General features: G+C 46.5%; 1 protein-coding gene across 6 annotated transcripts in view; it reads left to right on the top strand.

The window, feature by feature from the left end:
• olah (oleoyl-ACP hydrolase) overlaps positions 1 to 24,586 on the top strand; it is a 41,736-nt gene extending 17,150 nt beyond the window's left edge. For all 6 annotated transcript variants that reach the window (XM_038797969.1, XM_038797972.1, XM_038797971.1 and 3 more), the window contains 4 exons: positions 8,785 to 8,884; positions 19,773 to 19,942; positions 21,625 to 21,707; positions 23,808 to 24,586. In XM_038797969.1, the coding sequence (XP_038653897.1) occupies positions 8,785 to 8,884; positions 19,773 to 19,942; positions 21,625 to 21,707; positions 23,808 to 23,950 (496 nt within the window). In that variant the 3' untranslated portion in view covers positions 23,951 to 24,586. The remainder of the gene's footprint in view (positions 1 to 8,784; positions 8,885 to 19,772; positions 19,943 to 21,624; positions 21,708 to 23,807) is intronic.
• The last annotated feature ends 3,024 nt before the right edge of the window (positions 24,587 to 27,610 follow it).

The following is a 27,610-nucleotide window of genomic DNA, read 5'->3' as shown; positions in this document are numbered from 1 at the left end:
CTATGCCCATGTCTTGAATTTGGTGATAACTGAAACAACAAAATGTTGTGTGCCTGCAGTTTCTTTTTTCAATTTGCTCCAGAATATAGCAACTTTTGTGAAAGCATCATACAAGAGAATGGCTGTATGGATAGAAGTTGTTGGAAAACATCTAGGACAAGAAAAAATGAAACGATTAAAGCTAATTGGTGAGACCAGATGGTCAGGAAAATCCAATGCAGCAACAACTATATTTGGACGTTTTGGTGATGCCGCTGCCAGTACTTTTGTAAATCTATTGACATGCTTATCAATGATACAAGATTCAGAAAAGTTTGATGCAAAAACAAAACATGAAGCAAATGTTTTACTTCAAAGTCTTCTAAAGTTTGAAACCATATTGACAGCATTTACCTACTTGTATATATTTGAAACTACAACCCCGTTATCAAGTTATCTACAGACAAGTGGTTTAGATATGTTTACTGCATGGAGTTTGGAAGATTCAGCTACAACAAAGTTGAAGGAACAGACAAGAACATTTGATAACGTTCACAGCAAGGCTTTGGAATTTGTAAATAAATGTAATGACAGGATTTCACAGATGAATATGGATGAAAATCAAACATTGGAAATTGATGCGTTGGAAACAGCATTGCCAGTTAAGAGGCAGAGGAAGAAGAAAATAATGGCAGATGAGCTTATTGATGATGAAAGAAATTGCTCAGATTCTCCAGCTGATTTTCAAGTAAATGTGTTTAACCTAATAATGGATCGCATTGTCCAGTCACTAGAATCACGCTTTGTACAACACAAACAGTTGTATAAAGATTTGTCCTGCTTGGACCCAGCAAAGTTTAAAACTATTGCAGAGAAGGGCCTTGAAGATGAAGCATTGGAAGGTATTATTAAGCTGTTTCCACAAATCAGCAAAGATCAAGTAATATTGGAATTGCTTTCTTTTGCTTCAAACTTTGATGTATTAAAGCTATTGCTTAATGATGGTGAGAATATGGATTCCAGTTGCAACAATTGTAAAATTTATAGCACTTGCTAATATGTGTGTACTAAAAATTCTGGCATCCAACAGACTTCATGACAAGGCATATGATAATCTTTATGAACTTTATAAAGTCATCTGCACACTATCAGTTACTCAAGTCCAATGTGAGAGGACATTTTCAAAGCTAAAGATCATAAAGACAAGGTTAAGAAATTTGCTGTCTGAGGAGAATTTGGAATCATACATGTTGCTATCCATTGAAAAGGAATTGTTAGATGAATTGGATGCAGAAGCAGTTATTGGCAGATTCGCACAATCATCTAGCGAACACAAACGATTGCTCTATATAGTGGACTGCATGCACTGCTCTATTGTGCTTTTGAACTATCTGTTAATGTGTAAATTGTGCAGTAAACTATTTAAAAATATCAACCAATTACTTAAAATTTAAAAAAGAAATTCAATTATAACATTCTGTATTTACATTTGGTATCTACTGCCAGTAATATGTACAGTACATGTACACTGTAATTACTAAGAAATACACATTTTTTCCACAGAAACTTTAATTGTACCCTTTTTTCCATATGTATTTTTTGAAAATTTGATTTATTCGTTATGAAAATTAAATGATAGCATTGTAGTTGTGGGTGGGCCCCCTTTGTCTCCTGGCAACCAATATTTTTAGACCCAGTCCGCCACTGGCTGAGGTGAGCACAAATGCAGAGTTAATATCTTACACTTAAAGTACACATTCAGTGTAAAGATTGCAGAACCCATTAATTCTCCACATTTCTCAGAAGAATTGTGCACTTGTTTGTTTTGTTGAAAAGCTTGTCAATAAGATTCTTGGTGCATACACATATGAACTGTGAATTGACTGATGTTACTGGTGTCCCCTGTGGTTGTTTGAAATGAGCTTGACATACAAAAGATCAGTATTGTGGTAACCTTGACCGATAGAATGAAATATGAACGAAGTGTTGCCATTGCAAATCGAGAATCTGTCAATTCCTTAATGTGGCCAAGCACTGCAAGCAGATGTTGCAGATAGCTCCAGGGTGTCCTGGAAAGATCCAATAATATATAACCTACGTGATGGGAAGGGATATACTAATATGATGTGCAGGTAATTTTGGAGCAGATGACGCAACTCTACGACAGCCTGCCGCATCAAATAAAATTGGCAAAGCCACATCAACTCTGATATGTCCAAGTGCACTTGAGACATCTTATGGCCAAAACACTGCAGGAATATTTGAATTTGCACAAACTCCTTTTTCAATCATGCAGTGTATTCAGAACTGTACAAAATAATACCCATCTTTACTTCTTTTGTAAGATCAATTCCAAAGGAATCAGTAACCAACAATACTGAAGAAAATTATTTGCAAGTGACAAAACAGCAACAAAACTAACCAATTCATAGTCAAAATGCAGCAATAGAAAAAATAACATAAGCAGAAAAAAAACCTGAGAAGCGACCTCCTCCTTTTATAGAATCACAGAATTATTACAACACAGTCTGCACCGGTCTCCAAATGAGCAATTTGCTGAGTGCCATCCTCCAGCCTTCTCCACATAACTTTGCACATTCTTTCTTTTCAGATAGCAGTCTGATTCCCTTTTTAATGCTTTAATCAAACCTGCCCCTTCCACACTCTTGAGCAGTACATTCCAGAACTTAATTACTTGCTGAAAAGGTTTTCTTTGATAAAAGCAAATTACTGCGGATGCTGGAATCTGAAATGAAAGAGAAAATGATGGAAAATCTCAGCAGCTCTGGCAGCATCTGTAGGAAGAGAAGAGAACTAACATTTCGAGTCTGAAGACTCTTTGTCAAAGCTGAACTGTGAATTCTTTGGTTTTCTTTGATGTCACTTTTGCTTCTTCTCACTTTGGCTTTAAGTCTGTGCCCTCTCGTTCTCAATCCTTTTATGAGCGGGAACAGTTTCTCCCTCGCCCTCTGACCAGACTCCTCATGATTTTGAATACCTCTATCATATCTCCTCTCAGTCTTTTTACCAAGGAAAAAAAACAGTCCTAACTTCTCTAATCTACTTTCATAACTTAAGTTCCTCATTCCTGGAACCATTCATGCAAATCCCTTCTGCACTCTCTCCAATGCCTTCACATCTTTCCGAAAGTGTGATGCCCAGAACTGTACACAGTACTCTAGCAGTTGCCGAACTAGCGTCTTATGCAAGTTCAACATAACCTCTTTGCTCTTGTATTCTATGGCACTGTTAATAAAGCCCAAGATACTGTGTGTTTTATTACTCAACCTCTACTTTTTAATTTTATTTTTAAATTTAGAGTACCATATTCATTTTTTCCAATTAAGGGGCAATTTAGTGTGCCAATTCACCTACCCTGCACATCATTTGGATTGTGGGGGCAAACCCCACGCAAACACGGGGACAATGTGCAAACTCCACACGGACAGAGCCATGATCGAACCTGGGACCTCGGCGCCGCGAGGCAGCAGCACTAACCACTGCGCCACCGTGCTGCCTATTAATAGACCTCTTAGCCTATCCTGCCACCTTCAATGCTTATATACCCCCAGGTTTCTCTGTTCCTGAATTTCTTTATAACATAAAGGGTACAACTCTAATATCACTCCATTTTCTTTGTACCTCTATGAATCTCTTCACAATTCTCCGCATGAAACTTCATCTACCACCTGTCCTCTCATTCTCCCAACTTGTTTAGGTCCGTTTGAAGTTCGACACTGTCCTCCACACAGTTCACCATGCTTCTAGGTTTTGTATCGTCAGGAACGGTTGAGGACTCTGGGTCTGTACTTGTTGGAGTTTAGAAGGATGAGGGGGGATCTAATTGAAAATTACATGATAATGCGAGGCCTGGATGGAGTGGATGTGGAGAGGATGTTTCCACTTGTAGGAAAAACAAGAACCAGAGGACACCATCTCAGACTAGGGATGATCCTTTCAAACAGAGATGAGGAGGAATTTTTTCAGCCAGAGGGTGGTGATTCTGTGGAACTCTTTGCCGCAGAAGGCTGTGGAGGCCAAGTCACTGAGTGTCTTTAAGACAGAGATAGATAGGTTCTTGATTAATAAGGGGATCAGTGGTTATCGGGAGAAGGCAGGAGAATGGGGATTGTTCGAGGCGAAAATATTCACATGTAGGCCCTTTTGAGTGAGTAACGAAGCAGTTTATAATATCAGATCTGGGAGAAATATTGGAAGCTCCGCAGCCTCACAATCCTCTTTCTCACTTGAGCTAAGGTCCGCATTGGGTTAATATACAGATTCAAAGGGCGGAATTAGTTGTATTCTCATTTACATACAATCAATCAACTATATTCGTGTCACAATTCATTACATGCAGTCAATCAATTTTCTTAGCATCCCAGTTATCAAACATATGATTAAAGTGGGTGTTGTCTTACCTGCCCCTAACTTCATGCAAAAGTCACTCAAGACTAACATAAGGATATGTCCTGTCTTCAGCTGGGGACGTTGAGCTACTAAAGATACATTGCATTCCTTGATCTGTGAAGCTGTTATCAGCGGCTGTTAAAATACTCCCTATACATACCGACGCTTGGTTCTCATGAGGTAGTTTACACAGTTTGTAACTTATTGTTCAGGAATGTGGCTAGCTCAGCCATTTTGTGTCTTTAGTATTGCTAACATAGCTAACAGCCATTTTGTGTCCTTTCTGATATTAGTAAGCATTGTGTATAAACTATCTATTCCTACAAATTGCCTCTTCTAAACAGGCATCTAAGCCAATGAGTACCTTTTGTCTCAGCAGAACTATTCAAAAATAATATAGGAGCAAAAATTTAGTTACAGAGCCAACTATAATTTATATCATAGTCCAGTATCAGAAAATGTCCCCCAACAAGGATGAGAAAATATCAGCCATGATTGAATGGTGGAGCAGACTCGATGGGCTGAGTGGCCTAATTCTGCTCCTATGTCTTATGGTCTTATAAGATTTTGAAATTATGCCCTGTACACCAAGGTCTGTGTCATTAATATTTAACAGGCAAAGCAAGGATTTCAACATGCCAGGTCCTCTCGGGAACTCCAGTTTCCACCTTCACCCAGGCTGAAAAACATCAACCATTGGCTGGCACGGTAGCACAGTGGTTAGAACAGTTGCTTCATAACTCCAGGGTCCCAGGTACGATTCCTGGCTTGGGTCACTCTCTGTGCGGAGTCTGCACGTTCTCCCAGTGTCTGCCTGGGTTTCCTCCAGGTGCTCCGGTTTCCTCCCACAGTCCAAAGATGTGTAGGCTAGGTGGATTGTCCATGCTAAATTGCCCTTAGTGTTACAAAAGATTGGATGTGGTTACTGGGTTACGGGGATAGGGTGGAAGTGTGGGCTTAGATGGGGTGATCTTTCCATGGGCCGTTGCAGACTTGATGGGCCGAATAGCCTCCACCTGCACTCTAAATTCTATGATCCCTCTGTTTTCTGTCACTGAGCAAATTTTTTATCCATGTTGCTACTGACCTATTTATTAGCTATGGCTTTGCTCACAGGTCTGTTATGTGGCATTGCATCCAATGCCTTTTGGAAATCCGAGCACTCCATATCACCAGCATTGCCCTTATTATTCCTCTATGTTGCCTCTAAAATAAAACTTAAAGTTAGTTAAATATGCTTTTTCCTTAAAACGGAAATCCATGCTGGCTTTCCTGAATTAACTTCCATTTGTCCAAGTGACTATTAATGTTGTGCTGAATAATTGTTTCTGCAAGTTTCTCCGCCACCAAGTTAAATTGACTGACCTGTAGCTGCTGGGCTTATCTATAGACCTTTTTTAGAATAAGGGTGCAACATTTGCAGTATTCCAGTACCTGGCATCATTCTTTAGAATAAGAAATACCAAAAAATTATGGCTAGTGCCTTTGTAGTTTCCACCCTCACTTCATTCCGTATCCTTAGATGCATCTCATCTAGTCCTGGCTCCTACTAAGCTTTAAGTGCAGGCAACCTATTCAATGCCATCTCTAATTCCTCCTCTTCCATCATGGCCTGGGTAGCATCATCGTCCTTAATAAAGACAGGTGCAAATTATTTATTTAATACAGCTATAGCCTCTGTCTCCAAACGTAAATTCCCTTTTTGATCCCGAATCAACCGTATTCCTCCTTTTACCATCCTGTTACTATTTATATGTCTCCTGGGACTCCCTTTTATGTTAGTCGCCAGTCTCTTTTCATACTTTCCCTTTGTTTCTCTTATTTGCTTTTTTTTTATAAATGTTTTTTATTGAGTTTTCATGTTTTATATTGAACAAATTACAAATTATTAGAGAGAGAAAAAAAAACATGCAAAAATTAACATATATATTTACAGGTAAGCATCTTCATAATAACAACTGTGGCCGCCTCCCCTTTAGCCGGCATACATATTTTACATTCCCCAATATGGCCGAGGCACATGTTTATAGGCATTTATTTACAGTTTGGTTTTGGGCCTTAGCTAGCCATCAAACCCCCATAACAAACCCGTAGCTCTGGGTGGTGCTGCTGACCGCCAGCCAAACAGGATTCTACGGCGGGCGATCAGGGAGGCAAAGGCAAGGGCGTCCGCCCTCCTCCCCAGGAATAGATCTGGCTGGTCTGAAACCCCGAAGACCGCCACTATCGGGCATGGCTCCACCCTCACCCCCACCACTTTGGACATAGCCTTGAAGAAGGCTGTCCAGTACTCCACAAGTCAGGGGCAAGACCAGAACATGTGGGCGTGGTTGGCCGGGCCTCTTTGGCACCGTTCACATCTGTCCTCCACCTCCGGGAAGAACCTGCTCATACGGTTTCTTGTTAAGTGGGCTCTATGTACCACTTTTAGTTGCGTCAGGCTGAGCCTTGCGCACGTGGAGGTGGAGTTGACCCTATGCAGTGCTTCGCTCCAGAGTCCCCACCCTATCTCAGTCCCCAGGTCGTCCTCCCACTTCCTTCTTGTTGCGTCCAGTACGGTGTCGTCCCTTTCTACCAGTCGGTCATACATGTCGCTACAGTTCCCTTTCTCTAGGATACTTGCGTCCAGTAGGTCTTCCAGTAGTGTCTGTCGTGGCGGTTGTGGGTACGTCCTGGTCTCCTTTCGTAGGAAGTTTTTGAGCTGGAGGTACCGTAGCTCGTTCCCCCCAGCTAGCTGAAATTTCTCTGTCAGTTCGCCCAGTGTTGCGATCCTGTCATCCGTGTATAGGTCCCTGACTGTCAGTGTCCCCCCGTCCTGCCTCCAACTTTTGAAGGTGGTGTCAGTCAGTGCTGGTGTGAACCTATGGTTGTTGCAGATGGGAGCCTTGTCCGACATTTTGGTCAGGCCAAATTGCTGCCGCAGTTGGTTCCAGGATTGGAGGGTGGCTGTCACCACTGGGCTGCTGGAGTGTTTTTTGGGTGGGGATGGGAGTGCTGCCGTGGCGAGGGCCCGGAGGGAGGTCCCCATGCAGGAGGCCTCCTCCGCACGCGCCCACTCGGCTTCTGGCTCCTGGATCCATCCCCTTACTCGCTCGGCTATTGCCGCCCAGTGGTAGAATTGTAGATTCGGGAGAGCTAGCCCCCCCTGGATTTTGTTTTTGTAGGACCTTCTTTGGGATCCTAGCATTTTAACCCCCCCCCCCCCCCCCCCCCCCCCCCCCCCATACAAACGCCATGATAAGTTTGTCCAGCACTTTGAAAAAGGCCTTGGGGATGTAGATCGGAATGGATCTAAACAGGAAGAGAAACCTGGGCAGTACGTTCATTTTGATCATCTGAACTCCCCCCGCGAGGGAGAGTGGGAGTGTGTTCCATCTTTGCAGGTCCTTTTTTACTTCCTCCGTCAGGCTGGTGAGGTTCCATTTGTGGATCCCTTTCCAGTCATGGGCTATTTGGATCCCCAGGTAGCGGAATTTATGTTGGGCTTGTTTGAACGGCAGCCCCTTTAGTGCTGCCCCCCCCCCCCCCCCCCCCCCCCCCCCCTCCCCCAGCTGGTGTACTGGGAAGATCTCTCTTTTGCTCATGTTGAGTTTGTAGCCCGAGAAGGCTCCAAACTCTTTCAGGAGCGCGATGATTCCGTCCATGCTGCTTTGTGGGTCCGAGATGTAGAGGAGCAGATCATCTGCATAGAGTGAGACTCTGTGCTCTCTGCCTCCCCTTCGGATCCCTCTCCAATTTTTTGCTGCCCTGAGCGCGATTGCTAGCGGTTCAATTGCTAGTGCGAACAGCAGCGGGGACAGTGGGCATCCTTGTCTGGTGCCCCTGTGCAGCTGGAAGTATTGGGTCTTATTTGCTTTTTCACCTCCCCTCTGAACATTCTCTATTCAGCCTAAGAGGCCTACCTGAGCAGGCCAGCTCCTGTAACCCGCCAGCAACTAGATTTTACATACAGGGGTAGGTGTGTTGGCCAGGGTCTGGCCCTGGCCCTGAGACATAAAATTTAATGAGGGAATTTAAATTTTGAAATAAGTTATCCCATTGAAATATTAGGTACCCTGAAAGCCAGTCGCATGAAGTTCAACACCTATGACCTACATCATACTGCCTTTGAGGTTCTCTCTTGTTTATGGGCTTTTGCAAAATCACAGTCTATCTTATTTTGCCTTCTGCTTGACTGCCAGATGCAAATTTCCAACAGTTACTCCAGCAGTAGGCAGAATGTACTTGTGGAGTGTGCAGAAACAATAGTGCTGAACATCTCATCTGAGTAAATACACGTGTTTCATTCATAATGGACAATAACAATACTGATACTGATTTCACAAGAAATAAGTGTAAGATCGTTGATACATGATCTAGGCTAAAAACTGCTTAACCATTTGTTTTCCTCGACAGTCTTGGGGCATACCTCAGCTTTGCTACAGCAGAATATCTAAAACGAATTCACGGATTGGAACCTGTGCATCTTTTTGTGTCTGGTGCTTCAGCACCACATGTAAGTAAAATAGATTACATTTCTTCGTTATTTGTTATTAAAACATTCATGCTAGAAAACGTGCTATGAAGTATGCTGTTTCTGTCTTCATTTTTTGACCCATGGGAGGTTTGGGAGGCCAAGGGCGAAAGAGGTCTCGTACTTCTCCCATGTGTGAAGGGAGTACTCTGGGAATAATTTTTTCATGGAGGGCATAGCGCTGCTGCCAGGGGTTGTCGACTCCGGATACCCGGTGATCATGGATTCAGACCACACGTCACACTGGGTGGATTTGCACCGGTGGGGGCCTAGTACCCGCAGTGGATGTTGGAAGAAGGGTTGTTAGCGAATGAGGTGGTGTGTGAGTGGGTGAGGGCCGCCATTCGCGGGTATGTGGAACTAAATGATACAGGTGTGGTCTCGGCCACTACGCAATGGGAGGCACTCAAGGCAGTGGTTTTGGGAGGGGGGGATTCATATTGATCTGGGGGGTTTAGAGGGAATGCAGCAGTTCCTGGATGGGATGGAGTTCCCCAAGGTGGAGGAAGAACAGGTGGAGTGGTTGGGGTGCCCATTAGACTGGTGAAAGTGATGGAGAGCATGGGGAGGGATGTAGGCAGGCAAGGCCCCGGGCCTGGATGGGTTCCCTGTAGAATTTTATAAGATGTTTGTTGGGGGGGGGGGGGAACCCGGGGCCTCTGTTGGTCAGGACATATAATGAGGCTAGGGAAAAGGGGAACTCCCCCCTACATTATCGCAGGTATCCACATCCCTACTACTGAAGAAGGATAAAGATCCGGAGCAGCGTGGGTCCGACCGCCCGATATCGCTATTAAATGTGGATGCTAAGCTGCTGGCAAAGATACAGGCCCCATGCATCAAGGACTGTGTGCCGGGGCTGATAGGGGAAAATCAGGCAGGGTTTGTAAAGGGGAAGCAATTGTCTGCGAATGTTAGGAGATTACTAAACGGATAATGATGCTCCCAGGCGGACAGGACGTAGAAGTGGCAATGGATGCAGAGAAGGCTTTTGATCGGGTGGAGTCGGAGCATCTGTGGGAATTTTGGGACGGTTTGGGTTCAAGCAGGGGTTTGTGGACTGGGTCCGATTGTTGTATAGGGCACTGGAAGCGAGCGTACAGACTAATGGGTGAGCCCAGGGTACTTTGGGTTACACGTGGGAGAAGGCAGGGGTGCCCGCTCTCCCCGTTGCTTTTTGCCTTGGCAATAGAGCCGTTGGCAATGGCCCTTAGATCGTTGAGGAGATGGAGAGGAATTGTGCGGTGTGGGTGAGGGTTTGAACACAGAGTTTTGTTGTACGCGGACGACGTGTTGCTGTACATTTCTGACCCACTGGGAGGTATTGGGGGAATCATGAGAATTCTGGAGGAGTTTGGCCGGTTTTCCGGATATAAGCTAAACATGGGGAAGAGACAGGTGTTCAGAGAGCAGGAAAGAAAGTTGGGAGAGCTGCCATTCAAGGTGGTGGGGGCAAGCTTCAGATACATGGACATCCAGGTGGCGCGGGGATGGGAGCAGCTACATAATAAATATCTATTCTTAGGTTCCCATTAATGCTAGCACAACCGTAAATATCTGGAAATGTCCAACAATACTTGAATATACTCTTAAAGATAATGATTCTACATTGCAACCTGCTGGAGTTACGTAATTTCTTCTGGCAAATGTGTCTCAGCCAAGGAAAAATAACCTTGGCTATGAGGCAAAATAGATATCTAGTCGATCAGACAGAGTGATAAGGCTGTGTTTTACAGACATTTTCACTTGTATGCTTAAACAACCATACTCATTTTCACGTGTTTTCAATCGTTCATCAAATAAAATCTTTCCCAAGTTCACTGCATAAAATCAGGATCTCTCACTAACCACTTTAATCTGCCTCATAACAAAAAACTCTTGGCAGCTAGTGATCCCATTCACGCTATTCAAATCCTATTCACGCTAACTGCTCATGGGAAAAACTGTGTTCTCGGATGCTTTCACAGTGTGTCAGTTTAGTTGTGTGTCATCTTCTTCCTTTAATAAGGCTGTAATATGCTTTAGTTTAGCTAACTTTAGTTATTTTATAAATAGAGGCATACAGAGTGCCTCAGTCTCGTGGTGTGGGATTTGGAGCTTGAACAACAGCTGGCCTCACTGTGGTGTATTTGCAGAGCTGAGACCACCTGGCTTCCGGGTGTGCAGGCAGAACAGGTGACTGCCAGGTAATCAAAGTGGACGAGGCATGTATTGCAGGAGTCCCCAGACTGCATTTTGTTGTCCAACCAGTATTCAGTTGTGAATACTGATGAGAGTCATGGTTCATCTGGAGAGTTCAGCTAGAGCAAAGTACACAGGACCATGAATTTCTCAGTGAAATAATAGTAGAATTAGTAGCAGGAGTAGGCAATTCAGCTACCGGAGCCCACTCTACCATTCAATAAGATCATGGCTAATCTCATCTCGACCTCAACTCCACTTTCTCGCCCATTCTCCATAGCCTTTCAAACCATTACTAAATAAAAATCTGTTTATCTCCTCCTTAAATTTACTCAAAGTCCTAACATTCACTGCATTCTGGAATAGTGAATTCCGCAGATTCACAACCCTTTGAGAGAAGTAATTTCTCCTATCTCCGTTTTAAATCTGCTATCCACTTATCCTAAAACTATGACCTTGTGTTCTAGATTGCCCCACAAGAGGAAGCATTGGCCCTCCATCTATTGTGTCAATACGTTTTATCATCTTATATACCTCAATTAGTCCTCACATTCTTCTAAAGTCTAGAAAGTATAGGCCTAAACTGCTCAATCTCTCTTCATCAGACAAACCCCTCATCTCTGGAATCAATCCAGTGAACCTTCTCTGAACTGCCTTTAATGCAACTACATCCCTCCTCAAATAAGGGGACCAAAACTCTACACAATATTCGAGGTACGGTCTCACCAATGCTTTGTACAATTGGAGCAACACTTCCCTAGTTTTATACTCTATTTCTTTAGCTCTGAAAGAAAAAATTCCAGATGCCTTATTACCTGCCATACCTGGCACTGCTGAGCACAAGAGTTGCCATCCTCCGACCGGCTGCTAGATGGGACTTCTGCCAGCGATCTGGATTCCATGGCCTTGCCGCTGCCTGATTGGTGTGTTGTTCAGTGGGCCTTCCCGAAAAGAGGCACTGCAGGTCTCTTGCCGGCTCTCCAGCTGGCAGGCAAGATCCCCAGTGCCACATCAAAATGCTGCTCTATATTTGGGATGTTAGTACTGAAGTTGTATGTATTTTGAATATTTATTGTGTTTACTTATTGTGCACTGTACTGGGATCAAGGTGAATCACTGTTTGGCCACTAAATATTTTTAAGGCCGAAGTCGATAGATTCTTGTTAGGTAAGATAGGTTATTGGGGGTAGGTGGGATTTTGACACAAACATCCATGATTCAATAAGATCATGGATCAGCCATGATCTTATTGAATGGCAGAGCAGGAACAAGGGACAGAATGGCCTACTTTCCCTATTTCATATGTCTGTATATATCAATGGATTCCTTATTATATATCCCTTCACCCATCATCTTTGGAACCCAGTCTGGTTGGAAGAAAATCTCCTTGCTGGCAGTTGCAACAGACCTAAATTGAGCACATTTCTGCAATCTCATCTATGTTCTTTGTGCAAACGCAAAACTAAAGTGACCATAATTTTACACTTCATTAGTACTTGGTTAAGGAAGGCTGGTGTGAGAAATTAAAAAGAGTTAATTGGTGTAATATGAAGTTGAGATTAATGCGCCTTGTTGGAGCAGAGTAAAGAGCTGCATGTAACTTGGGCTGTAACTACTGGAAGCGATTACAGCTGACATGCTAGCACTGGTATTCCACACCTTTAATCATAGTGTCTCAGAATTGTTACAGTGCAGATTGAGGCCATTTTGTCCATCATGTCTGCACCAGCTCTGAGTGAGCATTTCACCTAGTGCCATTCTTCCGCCTTCTCCCCGTATCCCTGCAGATTGTTCCTTTTCAAATAATCATCTAATTTCCCCTTAGCCATAGCATTCCAGATCCTAACCACTCTGTGAGGAGGGGTTTTTTCCATCTCGTTTTTTGCTTTTTTAGGCAATTACTTTGCATTTGTGCTGTCTTGGTCTTGATCCTTTCATGAATGGGAACTATTTCTCCCTGTCTGCTCTGTCCACATCCTCATAATTTTGAATACCTCTATTAAATCTCCTCTCAGTCTTATTCCAAGGAGGAGATTAACTTCTCCAATCGTACTTCATAACTGAAGTTCCTCTTCCCTGGGGCAATTCTCATGAATCTTTTCTGCACTTTCTTCAATGCCTTCATGTCCTTTCTAAAATATGGCACCCAGAACTATGCACAACACTCCAAATGAGGTCGAACTACTGTCTTATACAAGTTCATCATAACCTCCTTTATCCTTGTACTCAATGCCACTGTTAGTAAAGCCTAAGTTACTGTAAGCGTTAATAGTAATAATCTTTATCATTAACACTGCAATGAAGTTGGCGACTTCCGGTGGCGGCGATGATGTAGGAAGCCGCACATTTGGGTGCTCCCGTTTCAAACGGACTTTTCGGCTCTTTTTAGAGCCCAAAACGGAAATTTTTCGACGTCTCCCGGTGGGAGAAGGTGTGCTGATCGACTTTCCCCGCAGTTCATGACTCGAACTCGGAGTGGAAAGGAGGAAAAAACGGCAGCAGCTCCCCAGAAAAAACGGGGGAAGGAATCCAAGATGGCAGCCGGCGGAGCTCCAGAGGACTGGTAGCAGTGGGCCCTGGAGCAACAAGCTGCTCTCCTGCGCTGTTTTGCAGACTTCAAGGCTGAGGTACTGAGCTCTCTGCAGGAAACGAACAAAAGGCTCTCGGAGATTCAGACGACCCAGGGTGCTGCCATCAAGGAGCTGCAGACACAGGCCACTGAACGAGAGGAAGAGGCCGGGATCCTCATGAGTAAGGTGGAAGGACACGAGGCGCTCCACAAGAAGTGGCAGGACCGCTTCAAGGAGCTTGATCACCGCATGAGGCGGAAAAATCTGTGGATCTTGGGCCTTGCGGAGGGGCTGTAGGGGTCGGACCTGACAACCTATGTGGCTGCGATGCTGAACTCGCTAGTGGGGGCCGGGTCTTTCCATCCGCCCTTGGAGCTGGAGGGAGCACACACAGTACTGGCCAGGAGGCCTAAGGAGAATGAACCCCCGCGTGCAGTGCTGGTGAGGTTCCACCAGTTCAGTGATCGGGAGTGTGTGCTGCGCTGGGCCAAGAGGGTGAAGAGCAGCAACTGGAAGAATGGGGTAGTACGGATCTACCAGGATTGAAGTGCGGAGGTGGCTAAGCGGCGGTCCGGGTTTAATCGGACGAAAGAGGTGCTTTACAAGAAGAAGATTAAGTTTGGAATGTTGCAGCCTGCGCGCCTGTGGGTAACTTATTTGGACCGGCATTATTATTTCGATTCCCCGGAGGAGGCGTGGGCCTTCGTGCGGACGGAGAAACTGGACTTGAACTAGGGGTTGGGGGTTGCGGGGTCGGTTGTAATACTTTATTGCTGGACTCTGCTGTTGCTGTGTTCTCTTTTTCTGTACTTTTACAATTTTGATATAGTTATTTATGGGGGTGTTGTTCTGTTATGTTTTTTGCTGTGGGGCACTGTTTGAGTTTTTTATCTTGCGGGGAGGGTTGGGGGGGTTTGTTGTATTCTATGTCAGGTTGGGGGTATGGAGTGGGGCTGGTATTTGGGCGCTGCGTCAGAAGGGTGTGGTGGGGCAGGGCTTTCCTCCGGTTTCTCGCGCTGCGGGGCTGGGGGGAGGAGATGATGACGGGGGGAGGCGGGGCCTTAACTGGTTCTTCCCCGCGCTGGAGCGGTGCCTGGAGGAGGGATAGGATGGGGGATGATCCCACTTTGGGAGGGGTCGGGTTACTGGCGGAAGTTTCCGGGGTCAGCAGAGGTTAGCTGACCCACGGAAGTACAATGGAGGACGCTTCGCGGCTAGGAGGGTTCCTAGCCTGGGGGGGGAGGGAGGAGGGGAAAGGGGAATACCGGGTTGCTGCCGGCAGGGTCAGGAAGGAGCTGGTGGGGGCCGGGGGGACAGAGGTGAGGTGTTGTCGCTGTGGGGACTGGGTCGGGCAGGGGGTGCTGGCCTGGGGCGGGCAGTCGACGGGCTATGGCTAGTCGACGGGGGAGGGGGGGCGGGACGCCCTCTGATCCGGTTGGTCACCTGGAATGCGAGAGGATTGATTGGGCCGGTGAAGCGGTCGAGGGTACTTGCTCATCTGAGGGGGCTAAAGGCAGATGTGGCAATGCTTCAGGAGACCCACCTGAAGGTGGCGGACCAGGTCCGTCTGAGGAAGGGGTGGGTGGGGCAGGTTTTCCACTCTGGGTTGGATGTGAAGAACCGGGGAGTGGCGAATCTGGTGGGGAAAAATGTGTCGTTTGAGGCATCGGAGGTGGTGGCGGATAAGGGGGGTAGGTATGTTATGGTTAGGGGCCGGCTACAAGGAGAGAAGGTGGTACTTGCTAGTGTGTATGCGGGGGGAGGGGGGGGGGGAGGGGGGGACGACGGGGGGGACGGACTTCAATGCGGTGTTGTATCCTTCACTGGATCGGTCCAGCTCTAGGACGGGTAGGCGGCAGGCGGCCGGCGGCTGCCAAGGTACTGAGAGGGTTTATGGACCAGATGGGTGGGGTGGATCCATGGAGGTTTGTGAGGCCGAGGGCACGGGAGTACTCTTTCTTCTCCCACGTACATAGGGTCTACTCTCGGATAGACTTCTTCGTGGTGAGTAGGGGACTGATTCCGAGAGTGGAGGAGGCCGAGTATTCGGCCATTGCAATCTCCGACCACGCTCCGCATTGGATGGAGTTGGAGATGGGGGAGGTGCGGGACCAGCGCCCGTTGTGGCGGTTGGATGTGGGGTTGTTGGCGGAGGAGGAGGTGTGTAGGAGGGTCCGGGCAAGTATTGAGGGGTACCTCGAGGTGAATGATACGGGGAGGTTCAGGTTGGGGTGGTCTGGGAAGCCCTGAAAGCAGTGATTCGTAGGGAGCTGATATCCATCCGGGCACACAGGGAGAGGAGTGAGAGGGATAGACTGGTGGGGAAGATGCTGGAGGTGGACAGGAGGTATGCAGAGGCACCAGAAGAGGGACCGTTGGGGGAGAGGCGCAGCCTGCAGGCTAAATTTGATTTGCTGACCACTAGAAAGGCGGCGGCACAGTGGAGGAAGGCACAAGGGGCAGTGTATGAACATGGTGAAAAGGCGAGTAGGATGCTGGCTCATCATCTCCGCAAGCGGGATGCGGCAAAGGTAATTGCTGGAGTGAGAGACAAGAGTGGGAATGTGGTGCGGAAGGGGGTAGAGGTGAATGAGGTCTTCAAGGACTTTTACGGGGAACTGTACCGGTCGGAGCCAACGGGGGAGAGGAGGGGAATGAAGAGGTTCCTCGACGGGCTTTCTTTCCCGAAGGTGCAGGAGGAGCAGGTGGAGGGGTTGGGTGCGCCGATTGAGCTGGAGGAGCTAGTTAAGGGGATCGGGCAGATCCAGTCAGGGAAGGCACCAGGGCTGGATGGGTTCCCGGTGGAATTTTATAAAAAGTTTGTGGACCTAGTGGGCCCCTTACTGGTGCGGACACTTAATGAAGCGTGGGAAGGGGGGACTTTGCCCCCGACGATGTCGCGGGCGCTGATCTCGTTAATCTTAAAGAGGGACAAGGACCCCCAGCAGTGCGGTTCATACAGGCCCATATCTCTCCTCAACGTAGATGCCAAGGTGCTGGCAAAAATCCTGGCCACCAGGATAGAGGACTGTGCGCCACGGGTTGTACACGAGGACCAGACAGATTTTGTGAAGGAAAGGCAGCTGAACACGAATGTGCGGAGATTGTTGAATGTCATCATGATGCCGGCGATTGAGGGGGAGGCAGAGATAGTGGTGGCGCTGGATGCGGAGAAGGCCTTCGATAGAGTGGAGTGGGGGTACTTATGGGAGGTGTTGGGGAGGTTTGGATTTGGTGAAGGGTTTATTAGATGGGTGAGGCTGCTATATGAGGCCCCGATGGCGTGCGTGGCCACAAATGGGAGGAGGTCGGAGTACTTCCGGCTTTACCAAGGGACCAGGCAGGGTTGCCCCCTGTCCCCCTTGTTGTTTGCATTGGCAATCGAGCCGTTGGCGATGGCGTTGAGGGATTCAGAGAGGTGGAGAGGTTTGGTGCGAGGTGGGGAGGAACATAGGGTGTCGTTGTATGCCGATGACCTGTTACTGTATGTGGCGGACCCGGTGGGAGGGATGCCGGGGGTGATGGAGCTGCTAGCTGAGTTTGGGACCTTTTCAGGTTATAAACTAAATTTAGGCAAGAGTGAGGTGTTTGTGGTGCACCCTGGAGACCAGGAGGAAGGAATTGGTAGGCTCCTGCTTAGGCGGGCAGGGGAGAGTTTTAGGTACCTGGGGGTGCAGGTGGCCAGGGACTGGGGGATTCTTCACAAACATAATTTCACCAGACTTGTCGATCAAATGGAGGATGAGTTCAAGAGGTGGGACATGTTGTCGTTGGCGGGGAGGGTGCAGTCCGTCAAAATGATGGTGCTTCCGAGGTTCTTGTTCCTCCTTTCAGTGCCTGCCCATCTTTATCCCCAGGGCCTTCTTTAGGAGAGTGACTAGCAGTATCTTGAGCTTTGTGTGGGCATATGGGACTCCGAGAGTGAAGAGGGTTTTCCTGGAGCGAGGGAGGGATAGAGGCGGGCTGGCGCTGCCCAACCTTTTGGGGTACTATTGGGCGGCCAATGTGTCAATGGTGCGTAAATGGGTGATGGAGGGGGTAGGGGCGGCGTGGAAAAGAATGGAGATGGCGTCATGTAGAGGTACGAGCCTGGGTGCCATGGTAACGGCGCCGCTGCCGCTCTCCCCTAAGAGGTTTCCCACGAGCCCGGTGGTGGCGGCGATCCTAAGAATCTGGGGACAGTGGAGACGGCATAGGGGGGAAACAGGGGGCTCGATGGAGGCTCCACTGGGTGGCAATCATCGGTTCATCCCGGGGAACAAGGATGGGGGATTTAGAGGGTGGCAAAGGGTGGGCATCAGTAAATTGAGGGACCTGTTTATTGGCGGGAGGTTTGCAGGCCTGGGGGAACTGGAAGATAAATTTGGGCTTCCCCAAGGGAACATGTTCAGATACTTGCAGGTAAAGGCGTTTGCTAGACAACAGGTAGAGGGATTCCCTTTGCTGCCCTCGCGGGGGACGATAGACAGAGTGCTTTCGGGGGTGTGGGTCGGAGAGGGGAAGGTGTCTGACATCTATAAGCTAATGCAGGAGGTGGAAGAGTCATCAGTGGAGGAGCTGAAGGCTAAATGGGAGGGGGAACTTGGGGAGCAGATAGAGGACGGGACTTGGGCGGATGCCTTGGAGAGAGTCAACTCTTCCTCTTCATGTGCGAGGCTTGGCCTCATCCAATTTAAGGTGCTGCACCGGGCCCACATGTCCGGGACTAGGATGAGTAGGTTCTTTGGGGGGGGAGGACAGGTGCACCAGGTGTTCGGGGAGTCCAGCGAATCATGCCCATATGTTCTGGGCATGTCCGGCACTGGAAGAATTCTGGAAGGGGTTGGCGGGGACGGTGTCGAGGGTGGTTGGATCCAGGGTCAAACCAGGGTGGGGACTCGCGATTTTTGGAGTTGCGGTGGAGTCGGGAGTGCAAGAGGCGAAAGAGGCCGGTGTTCTGGCCTTTGCGTCCCTAGTAGCCCGGCGGAGGATCTTGCTACAGTGGAAAGATGCGAGGCCCCCAAGTGTAGAGACCTGGGTCAATGACATGGCGGGATTTATAAAGTTGGAAAGGGTTAAATTTGCCTTGAGAGGATCAGTACAAGGGTTCTATAAACGGAGACAGCCTTTTCTGGACTTCCTGGCTCAAAGATAGGTATCTTGGTCAATAGCAGCAGCAGCCTGGGGGGGTGTTCCTAAATATAGTTTCTATATTGTTTTTTGCTACGGTTGTGTAACTTAACACTGGGTTAACTTAAGTTGTTGTTAATATGTTGGGTTGTTCATTGAGGAGGGGCGAAGGTTTATGATTGTTGTTATTACTGTTATCGTTGGTATTTTAGTATGGTTTGATGTTGTTGTGTAAATTTAAAAAATTTCAATAAAAATTATTTTTAAAATAAAAAAAACACTGCAATGAAGTTACTGTGAAAATCCCTTAGTCGCCACACTCCGGCACCTGTTTGGGTACACTGAGGGAGAATTCAAAATGTCCAATTCACCTAACAAGCACGTCTTTTGGGACTTGTGGGAGGAAACCGGAACACCCGGAGGAAACCCACGCAGACACAGGGAGAACATGCAGACTCCGCATAGACAGTTACCCAAACCGGGAGTCATACCCGGGTCCATGGCGCTGTGAAGCAACAGTTCTAACCACTGTGCTAACGTGCCGCACATATTGACTGCTCTTTCAACCGTCTTGTCACCTTCAATTGTTTATGCAGATATACACCCATGTCCGTCTGCTCCTGTACCCCATTTAGAGTTGAACCTTTTATTTTATACTGCCTCTCCATGTTCTGCCTATCAAAATATATCACCTTACATTTTTATGCATAAACTTTATCTCCCACCTCATTGCTCATTCCACCAACTTGTCTATGTCCATTTGAAGTTCTACATTTTCCTCCTTGCAGTGTAAAATACTTCCAAGTTTTGTATTGTTTATAAATTTGTCCCTGTACACCATGGTCTGGATATATCAGGAAAACCAACTCCACTACATATATTACCATGGGAAAATGCAAAGTACAGAAATTAATTTGGACTGTTTCTAACTGTCTCTACTTGTCTTTTGTAGTAAAGTGTAATTGATTAAATGAGACTGAATAATGATTTCACCTTTTCCCACAATGTAGTCTCCAGTTCGCTACCCCATACAGAAGAGGGCTGACCTCCCAGATGATAAATTCTTGGAATGGATGGCATCCATTGGTGGTACCCCATCTGAAATTCTTGCCAATAAAGACATTCTGCAACTGTTTGTCCCAGTTTTAAAAGCAGATCTTAGACTTGTGGAATCAATTAGGTGAATTCATTTTATAATATATATAATAAGATTAGGATTATAAAATAGGTGTACAATGTGTATATGATTTATTTTCTGCATTTTCTATTTGATTTGTTTTTCACATTCAAATTGAAGTGCATTGGGTCCTTTTTGGGGTTATCATTTGGCTGAATCATTGTAACTATATGGTTCATATATGAAAGCATCCAGCTGGATAAAACGTCTTGCCTTCAGCCGTCATTTTACAGTAGGTAAACTGCAGACAGTCATTACAACAGCATTCTTTCAGAGAAGGTAAATGAGAACCTTTTATTCAAAATATTTGTATGATAACAAACTTCAGTTTTAGAGTGAAAGAAAATAACATAATAACAATAATACAATCCACGGAACAATTCCAGCAGTTAAGCTGATTATCACCCCACCCAGGCTCAATCCCAGCCCAGAAACATCGCAACTCAGACTCTTTTTGAAGAGGACTGCCTAAAGCTAGGCAGTCCAAGTACGCTCCTGTTCGGGGTCCCGACACCATCCCTGTTTATTTTCTTCACTCCTACAAGGTTTGGTGATTCACTGAGAAGGCCAGTATTTATTACCCTTGGCTGAGTGGCGTGCTAGGCCAACACAGAAGTCAGTTAAGAGTTAACTACATTGCTGTGAGTCTGGATATGCATGTAGGCCAGACCAGGTAATGATGGTAGATTTCCTTCCATAATAATCATTAGTGAAGCCAATTCCAGATTTATTAATTAAATTCAAATTCCATCAGCTGCTGTGGTGGGATTTGAACCCATGTTTCCTGAGCATTAGCCTGTGTCTCTGGATTACTAGTGCATTCCCATTACACCACAAAATTTCCCCTAAAAGCTTGATATTCCCATTTTCACTGTAGGTTTGCTGGTCACTTAACCTTGGCAGGACTCCGAGCAGTCAGGAATGCAAGAATTCCCATGTGCCAATGTTAATGAAATTTTAAATCCTGTCATTGATCCTCAGCATCAGTTCTAAAGTAGCCTTGAGATATAGCATGTACATTTTGTTGTGAAATAGCAAAGGGCACAGAAATGTGCAGGATAGGTAAAGCTATTTTGGAGCATCCATGAACCCCACAACATACTGTATCCCTCAAGTACTTTTCTTCCCAAATGCCTGCTCGATTACAGATACCAGCTTGAATCACCTTCGTGAGATGGAGCGTATAAAATAAATACTTGCATTTATATAGGGCTGGATTCTTCCACCTGGCGCAATATCGTCATGGGTGGGATCCGGACCATGTACAGGTCCATTGACCTCGGGCAGAAATTTCCAGTCGCCCGGCGGGTGCAGCCGGAGAATCCCGCCCATAGTGTCTTTCATGACTACTGGACCGACACCAAGCTTCCCTTGTGCAGTTCCTCAAAACAGCTTAGCAGCCAATCATCACTCTGCTGCCATGTCTCTAAAATGTCTTGCGTAAGATGGAACTGAAGAGAGGACTGAATTTAAAAATTAGATTTTGTTCCTATTTGTAAAAGAATGAAGCGTTGACGCTGCTGATGTGTTTTTCCAATGTGGGATTTTTTGTCAAATTCCGCTCCTGTGAAGCACCTTGGAATTCTTTACAATGTAAAAAGCACTATAAAAATGCAGGTTGTTCTTGTTTAATGTGAAGTTAATAACTTTTGAATGATTTTGAATTGAGCTTGCTTCTTCTGCAGATATGAGAAACCTCCGAACAAGCTCTTCTCTTGTTCTATCAGCAGCTTTGATGGAAAACAGGATGTACCACATGACCTTGAAGGTGAGATTAATTTCAACAATGTTCCAGTATATGATATAAACTAGCTATCTCACAAAATACATTTTCCTTTGATCATGCGTGCGTCAAATTTTATGACCGCCTATATCTTAGTATAAATTATTAACTGTCTGATTACTTAGAAATAAAAGCATAATATATACAGGTAGCATATCAGGTGAGGCCGAGATGCTGCCAAACTAAAAGGCAATTGGCCAAAGGCCTGGCTGACAGGTGGAAGGGAACAGCAGTGACTTTGGTGCTAAGGACTTATACTCCAGAGCTAGCCATACCAGCTAACATCTACCTGACAAAAGGCAAAATTACGCTGATACGTCCTGCCCATACAATTTCTGCCCCATCAGTCCACTCTGAATCATCAGCAAAGTGATGGAAGGTATTTTTAAAAATATTTTTATTCAGTTTTTAACATTTTACACATAAAACAAAACAGTGCAAAACAACAAGAACAGAACCTGCCCCCACTTCACGAGCCATCTCCCCAATAATGCTAAGAATTCATTCCAGCCCCCCCAACCATCCACCTTCTCCCCTTAGCAGCTGATGGTAAATAACAGGTCTCCAAGTCATACAGAGGCACAGAGTGGAGAAGCTGACCTTAACCCCAACAGGACCCGCCTGCGAACAATCAACAAAGGGAAGGCTAAAACATCTGCCCCCGCTCTGGTCTGCAGCCCCTGCAAGTCCGGCAGCCCAAATATGGCCCCTAGGGGACTGGAATCTAAGTCTATGTGCAGGATCGCCAACGTGGTGCTGAAAAACAATCTCCAAAATTTCTCCAAATTTGGCCAGGACCAGAACATATGTACATGATTGGCTGGACCTCTCCCACACTGCTTGTAAGTGTCCACCCCCTCAAACAGCCGGCTCATCCTCGATCTCGTTAGGTGCGCCCTGCACACCACCTTTAACTGTATTAACTCGGGGCAGCACGGTGGCCTAGTGGTTAGCACAACCGCCTCACGGCGCTGAGGTCCCAGGTTCGATCCCGGCTCTGGGTCACTGTCTGTGTGGAGTTTGCACATTCTCCCCGTGTCTGCGTGGGTTTCGCCCCCACAACCCAAAAATGTGCAGAGTAGGTGGATTGGCCACGCTAAATTGCCCCTTAATTGGAAAAAATAATTGGCTAATCTAAATTTATAAAAAAAAAAACTGTATTAACTCCAGCCTTGCACACGATGTTGAAGCATTTGCCCTCCGCAACACCTCGCACCACAACCCCTCCTTCCTTCGCCACCCCCAGCTCCTCCCTTTTGGCTTTAACCCCTTCTCGCGAACACCATTTCCCCCTCCAAAATCCTCCCATAAATTGCCGAGATGATCCATCCCTCCAATCCCATCACCAACAACAACACCGTCCAACAATGAGGAGGGCAGTGCCACCGGAACTGTCGGGAAAACCTTCCTTGCGCAATCCCGCATCTGCACGTGATGGAAGGTATTGTTGACTGTACTATCAGGCGCGATCTGCCGGCTGTTCACGCCAGCAGAATATTCCGGTCACACACCAACTCACGGGTTTCCTGACGATGAGGTGTGCAGGCACTGGGAAATCCCATTGACAGTGACAGAGTGGGTAAATTCCGCTGGCGGGCCACCTCTGCCGCCGGAAAACACGCAGCGGGTTGATCGGTAAATCCCGCCCGACGAGTGGCACTTGCCTCACCAACCACTTGCCTCACCAATGCTCAGTTTACAATCTGCCAGAACCACTCTGCTTCAGATCTCAGTATTGGACAAAAGAACTGAATTCCGAAGATGAGAGCAAGAGTGCCCTTGACACCCTGAAAGCAGATTTATTGGCTGCTCCACCTCTGTTTAAAAAAAGAAGTGGACAGGTTTGGGTTCAGTTTGAAACTTTAAATCTTTTTACTTTTCAACCACATAAGATGGGGCCTGAATCATGTGTAGACCCGAGTGGATGGAGTGGCATTTTCTTTTCCTCATGAACATTCGGGAAGCCAGTTCAGTTCTCATGACAGATCAACAAAGAAATTAGGATTGAAATTATATTTTATGTTTTGTAATTAAATTTTACTATTGGAGAGAGGATTAAAATTATTTCTTGATTTAATTCTGCAGCTTGGAACGACTTAACAAGTGGAGAATTTACCACCCACAAGCTTCCCGGAGGCCATTTTTACCTCAAAGAGCCAGATAATGAAAAGTTTTTAGTAGCTTACATTACAAAGCATTTAGAAACTGCTGAGGTTCACTATCTTTAAAGGCCAGATCACTTTGCATTCAGTAAATCCTTAATGTTCACCATACATGAAAGGGAGCGTGTAACTTGGACGATTTCTGCATAAGCATTGTGCTCCCTGCAACTATACATCTTTTAAATAGAACTGAGACGGTTCATTAATGTTAAAGTTTCAGCTTCCTTTTTTTATGAAGTAAATTAAATGTATCAACCATATGGAAAATGGAGGCATCTTTGAAATGTAATGCTTCCATAAACAGATGGGGAGATAACTAAGTGATTTTAAAAAAAATATTGTATCAGCTGTCTGATATTCCATTCGGTATGCCTTACAACCGATCTGTATGGAACATTGTGAAAAAGTTTTATTTCTGTCATTAGCAACTTCTCGTTTGGAGAGCCAGTGCAGAAAAAATGGGCCAAAAAGCCTCCATCTGCACTGTAACACTTCTGTGGTTGTACACTTGCTACAATGTGTTCCTGCTCCACATTTTAAGCAGTATGGTAGAATCCGAGTTTTACAGCTCAAAAAGAGGCCCATTGGCCTGTCGTGTCTGCGTCAGCCATCAAGAACCTATCTATGCTAATCCCATTTTGCAGCACTTGTTCTGTAGCTGATGGTACTGAATGAAGATTGAATAAATTCAGAGGAAATGCCTTCCTTTGTTATTTTTTGCCTTTTGGATGATAAATGAGCAGAATTCCCCAGGGGACTGGACAAATTCCTCAGGAATACCACCGTAGTTGACTTTGGGCATAAGGGTTAGGACAGAAGACTGGCCACTCTATGGTGCAATTCCCAGAATATGTTAAGTGGAAACATGGGAGATTCACATTCTGCCCCAAGTTGCAGTTCCCTCACACAATACGACACCACTGTTCTTCCCATCAGGAATTCTGGCACCATGGTGTTTCATTAATCCATACTGCTGTTTAATTTCCTGTATTTCTTTAGAATCCCATTTAAATAGGTTTTCATGGAATCCTCTTATTCATGCCTGCCAAGGGTAACACTTCAGACATGTTTTTTTTAAGCTTGTCCCTTAGAAGATATAAACTTGTTGTGTCAAGTTGTAATAATAATCTATGTCAGAAATAGAAGAAAATAACCTTGCAGCTGAATCATTTTATTTCAATTGAAGCAAGGTGTTCTCCATGGGCAGGATTCTCCCAACGGGAGACTAAGTGCCGACGCCGGAGTGCAAACCGGAGTGTTTCACTCCGGCGTCGGAGGCCGCTCCTCACCCCCTATTCTCCCACCCCCCGGGGGCTAGGAGCAGCGCCGCATCATTTACGCGCGCTGGGCAGCGCCGCGTAAATTACGCATACGCGGTTGCCGTCCTCCCCGCGGCCGCCCCGTAAGAAATGGAGTAGTGATCTTGCAGGGCGGCGGAGGAAAGGAGTGCGTCCTTCAGAGACCGATTGGTGGGCGCACCCCCCCCCGGTGCTTGACCTCCCCCCCCCCCCCCCCCCCCCAACCACAGGCTGCCCCCGCAGCGTTCGCGCGCTGTTCATGCCGGCAGCGACCAGGGCCGGGATTCTCCCCTACCTGGCAGGGCGGGGGGTCCCGGCGTACCGGAGTGGCGAGAACCACTCCGGCGTCGGGCCTCCCCAAAGGTGCGGAGACCTCTCTTTAGGGGCTAAGCCCGCGCCTCAGTGGTCCCGCTCTGCCGAACGGCGCCAACGGCCTTTGGCGCCCCACTGACCGGCGTCAGGGCTGGCCGAAAGGCCTACACTGGTCGCCGTCAGTCCGCGCATGCGCCGGAGCGTCAGCGGCCACTGACGTTACCCCGGCATATGCGCGGTGGAGGGGGTCTCTTCCGCCTCTGCCATGGTGGAGGCCGTGGCGGCGGCGGAAGAAAAAGAGTGTCCCCATGGCACAGGCCCGCCCGCTGATCGGTGGGCCCCGATCGCGGGCCAGGCAACCGGGGGGGGGGGGGGAGAATAGGGGGCAAGGAGCGGCCTCCGACGCCGCCGTGAACCCCTCCGGGTTTCACAACGGCGCCGGGCCTTGCGGAGAATTCCGCCCATTATCTTTCATGCTGATCAACCTAAATTTTCACTTCAGCAGTGACTGAATGCTCTTTGGCCTGTGATCCATGCCAATTGGAAAAAACATAGGCTTCCATCGATGATCTAGCAGAAATGCAGCAGCTGTTCTTCCTAAATGATTTCCCTCATTTATATTCTCACATACCTCTCTGTTGAAGGCCAAATGAAGTGACTGCTTTGTGTAGAAAATGAAAAGCATGTTTCAGACATTAGAATTTTAGACTTGGATATCGCTGACTTTAATGGGATGAGACAGAGACTGTCCATGGTAAACTGGGAAGATCTGTTAATGGAACAAACAACTGAAGATCAGTGGAGAATATTTAAAGAAACATTTAATGAGATATAGAGCGAGTATATACCCCTGAGAGGAAAAGTCTCCACTTCACAAAAAAAACAGGCATGGACAAATAAAGAGGTTAGAGACAGCATCGGGCAGCACGGTAGCACAAGTAGATAGCTCTGTGGCTTCACAGCACCAGGGTCCAAGGTTCGATTCCCCGCTGGGTCACTGTCTGTGCGGAGTCTTCACGTTCTCCCAGTGTCTGCGTGGGTTTTCTCCGGGTGCTCTGGTTTCCTCCCATAGCCCAAAGACGTGCAGGTTAGGTGGATTTGCCATGATAAATTGCCCTTAGTAACCAAAAAGAGTAGGAGGTGTTATTGGGTTACGGGGATAGGGTGGAAGTGAGGACTTAAATGGGTCGGTGCAGACTCAATGGGCTGAATGGCCTCCTTCTGCACTGTATGTTCTATGTTCTAAAACTAAAAGAAAGGGCTTACAAAAATGCAAGACATAGCACAGATCATGATGAAAGATCAGCAAAGGATCACAAAGCAGTTTATAAGAGCTACTAAAAGGGATTATGAATGGAAACTTGGAAGGGGCATCAAAATCAACAAGAAGAAATGTTATAACCAGATAAAGGGAAAACGGGTGGTGAAGAGCAATGTAGGCCCACTGAAAGCTGAAAATGGAGATATTGTCAGTGATAATGGGAAAATGGCAGACATATTGAACAATTACTTTGCCTCAGTATTTACAGTTGAAAAGGAGGATAACGTGCCAGACGTCCCAGAAATATTAATAGTTGATAGAGGTCAGGGATGAATGCAATTAACGCACGTACAGCATCATTAACAAGGAAATTAATGGGAACTAAAGAGTGCATCTGTACTACGGCCACAACACAGAACATAACAGCCTTAACTATAATCTTTCAGAATTCCCTAGATTTAGGAGTAGCCCATCTGGATTGGAAGATTGCACACGTCTTTTCACTTTTTAAGAAGGGTGAAAGGGGGAAACCAGGGAATTACAGGCCTGTTAGTCTAACATCAATGGTGGGGAAAATTGCTGCCCTCTATAATCAAGGATGGGGTTACTGAACACCTTGAAAAATTTTGGTCGATCAAGGAGAGCCAGCATGGATTTGTGAAGGGAAAGTCATTCTTGAGTAAGCTTAGTGAATTTTTTGAAGAGGTGACTAAGGTAGTGGACAGGGGAATGTCTACGGATGTCATTTATATGGAATCCCAGAAAGCATTTGAAAACATCCCACACAAAAGACTTAACTAACGTGGAAACCCATGGAGTTAAGGGCAAACTATTATTTTTTTTGGAAAATATTTT

Source organism: Scyliorhinus canicula, chromosome 5, assembly GCF_902713615.1.
Source record: "Scyliorhinus canicula chromosome 5, sScyCan1.1, whole genome shotgun sequence".
Classification (NCBI taxonomy): domain Eukaryota; kingdom Metazoa; phylum Chordata; class Chondrichthyes; order Carcharhiniformes; family Scyliorhinidae; genus Scyliorhinus; species Scyliorhinus canicula.
Note: the sequence above shows the minus strand (reverse complement) of the source record. Positions and strands in the feature narration are given on the sequence as shown.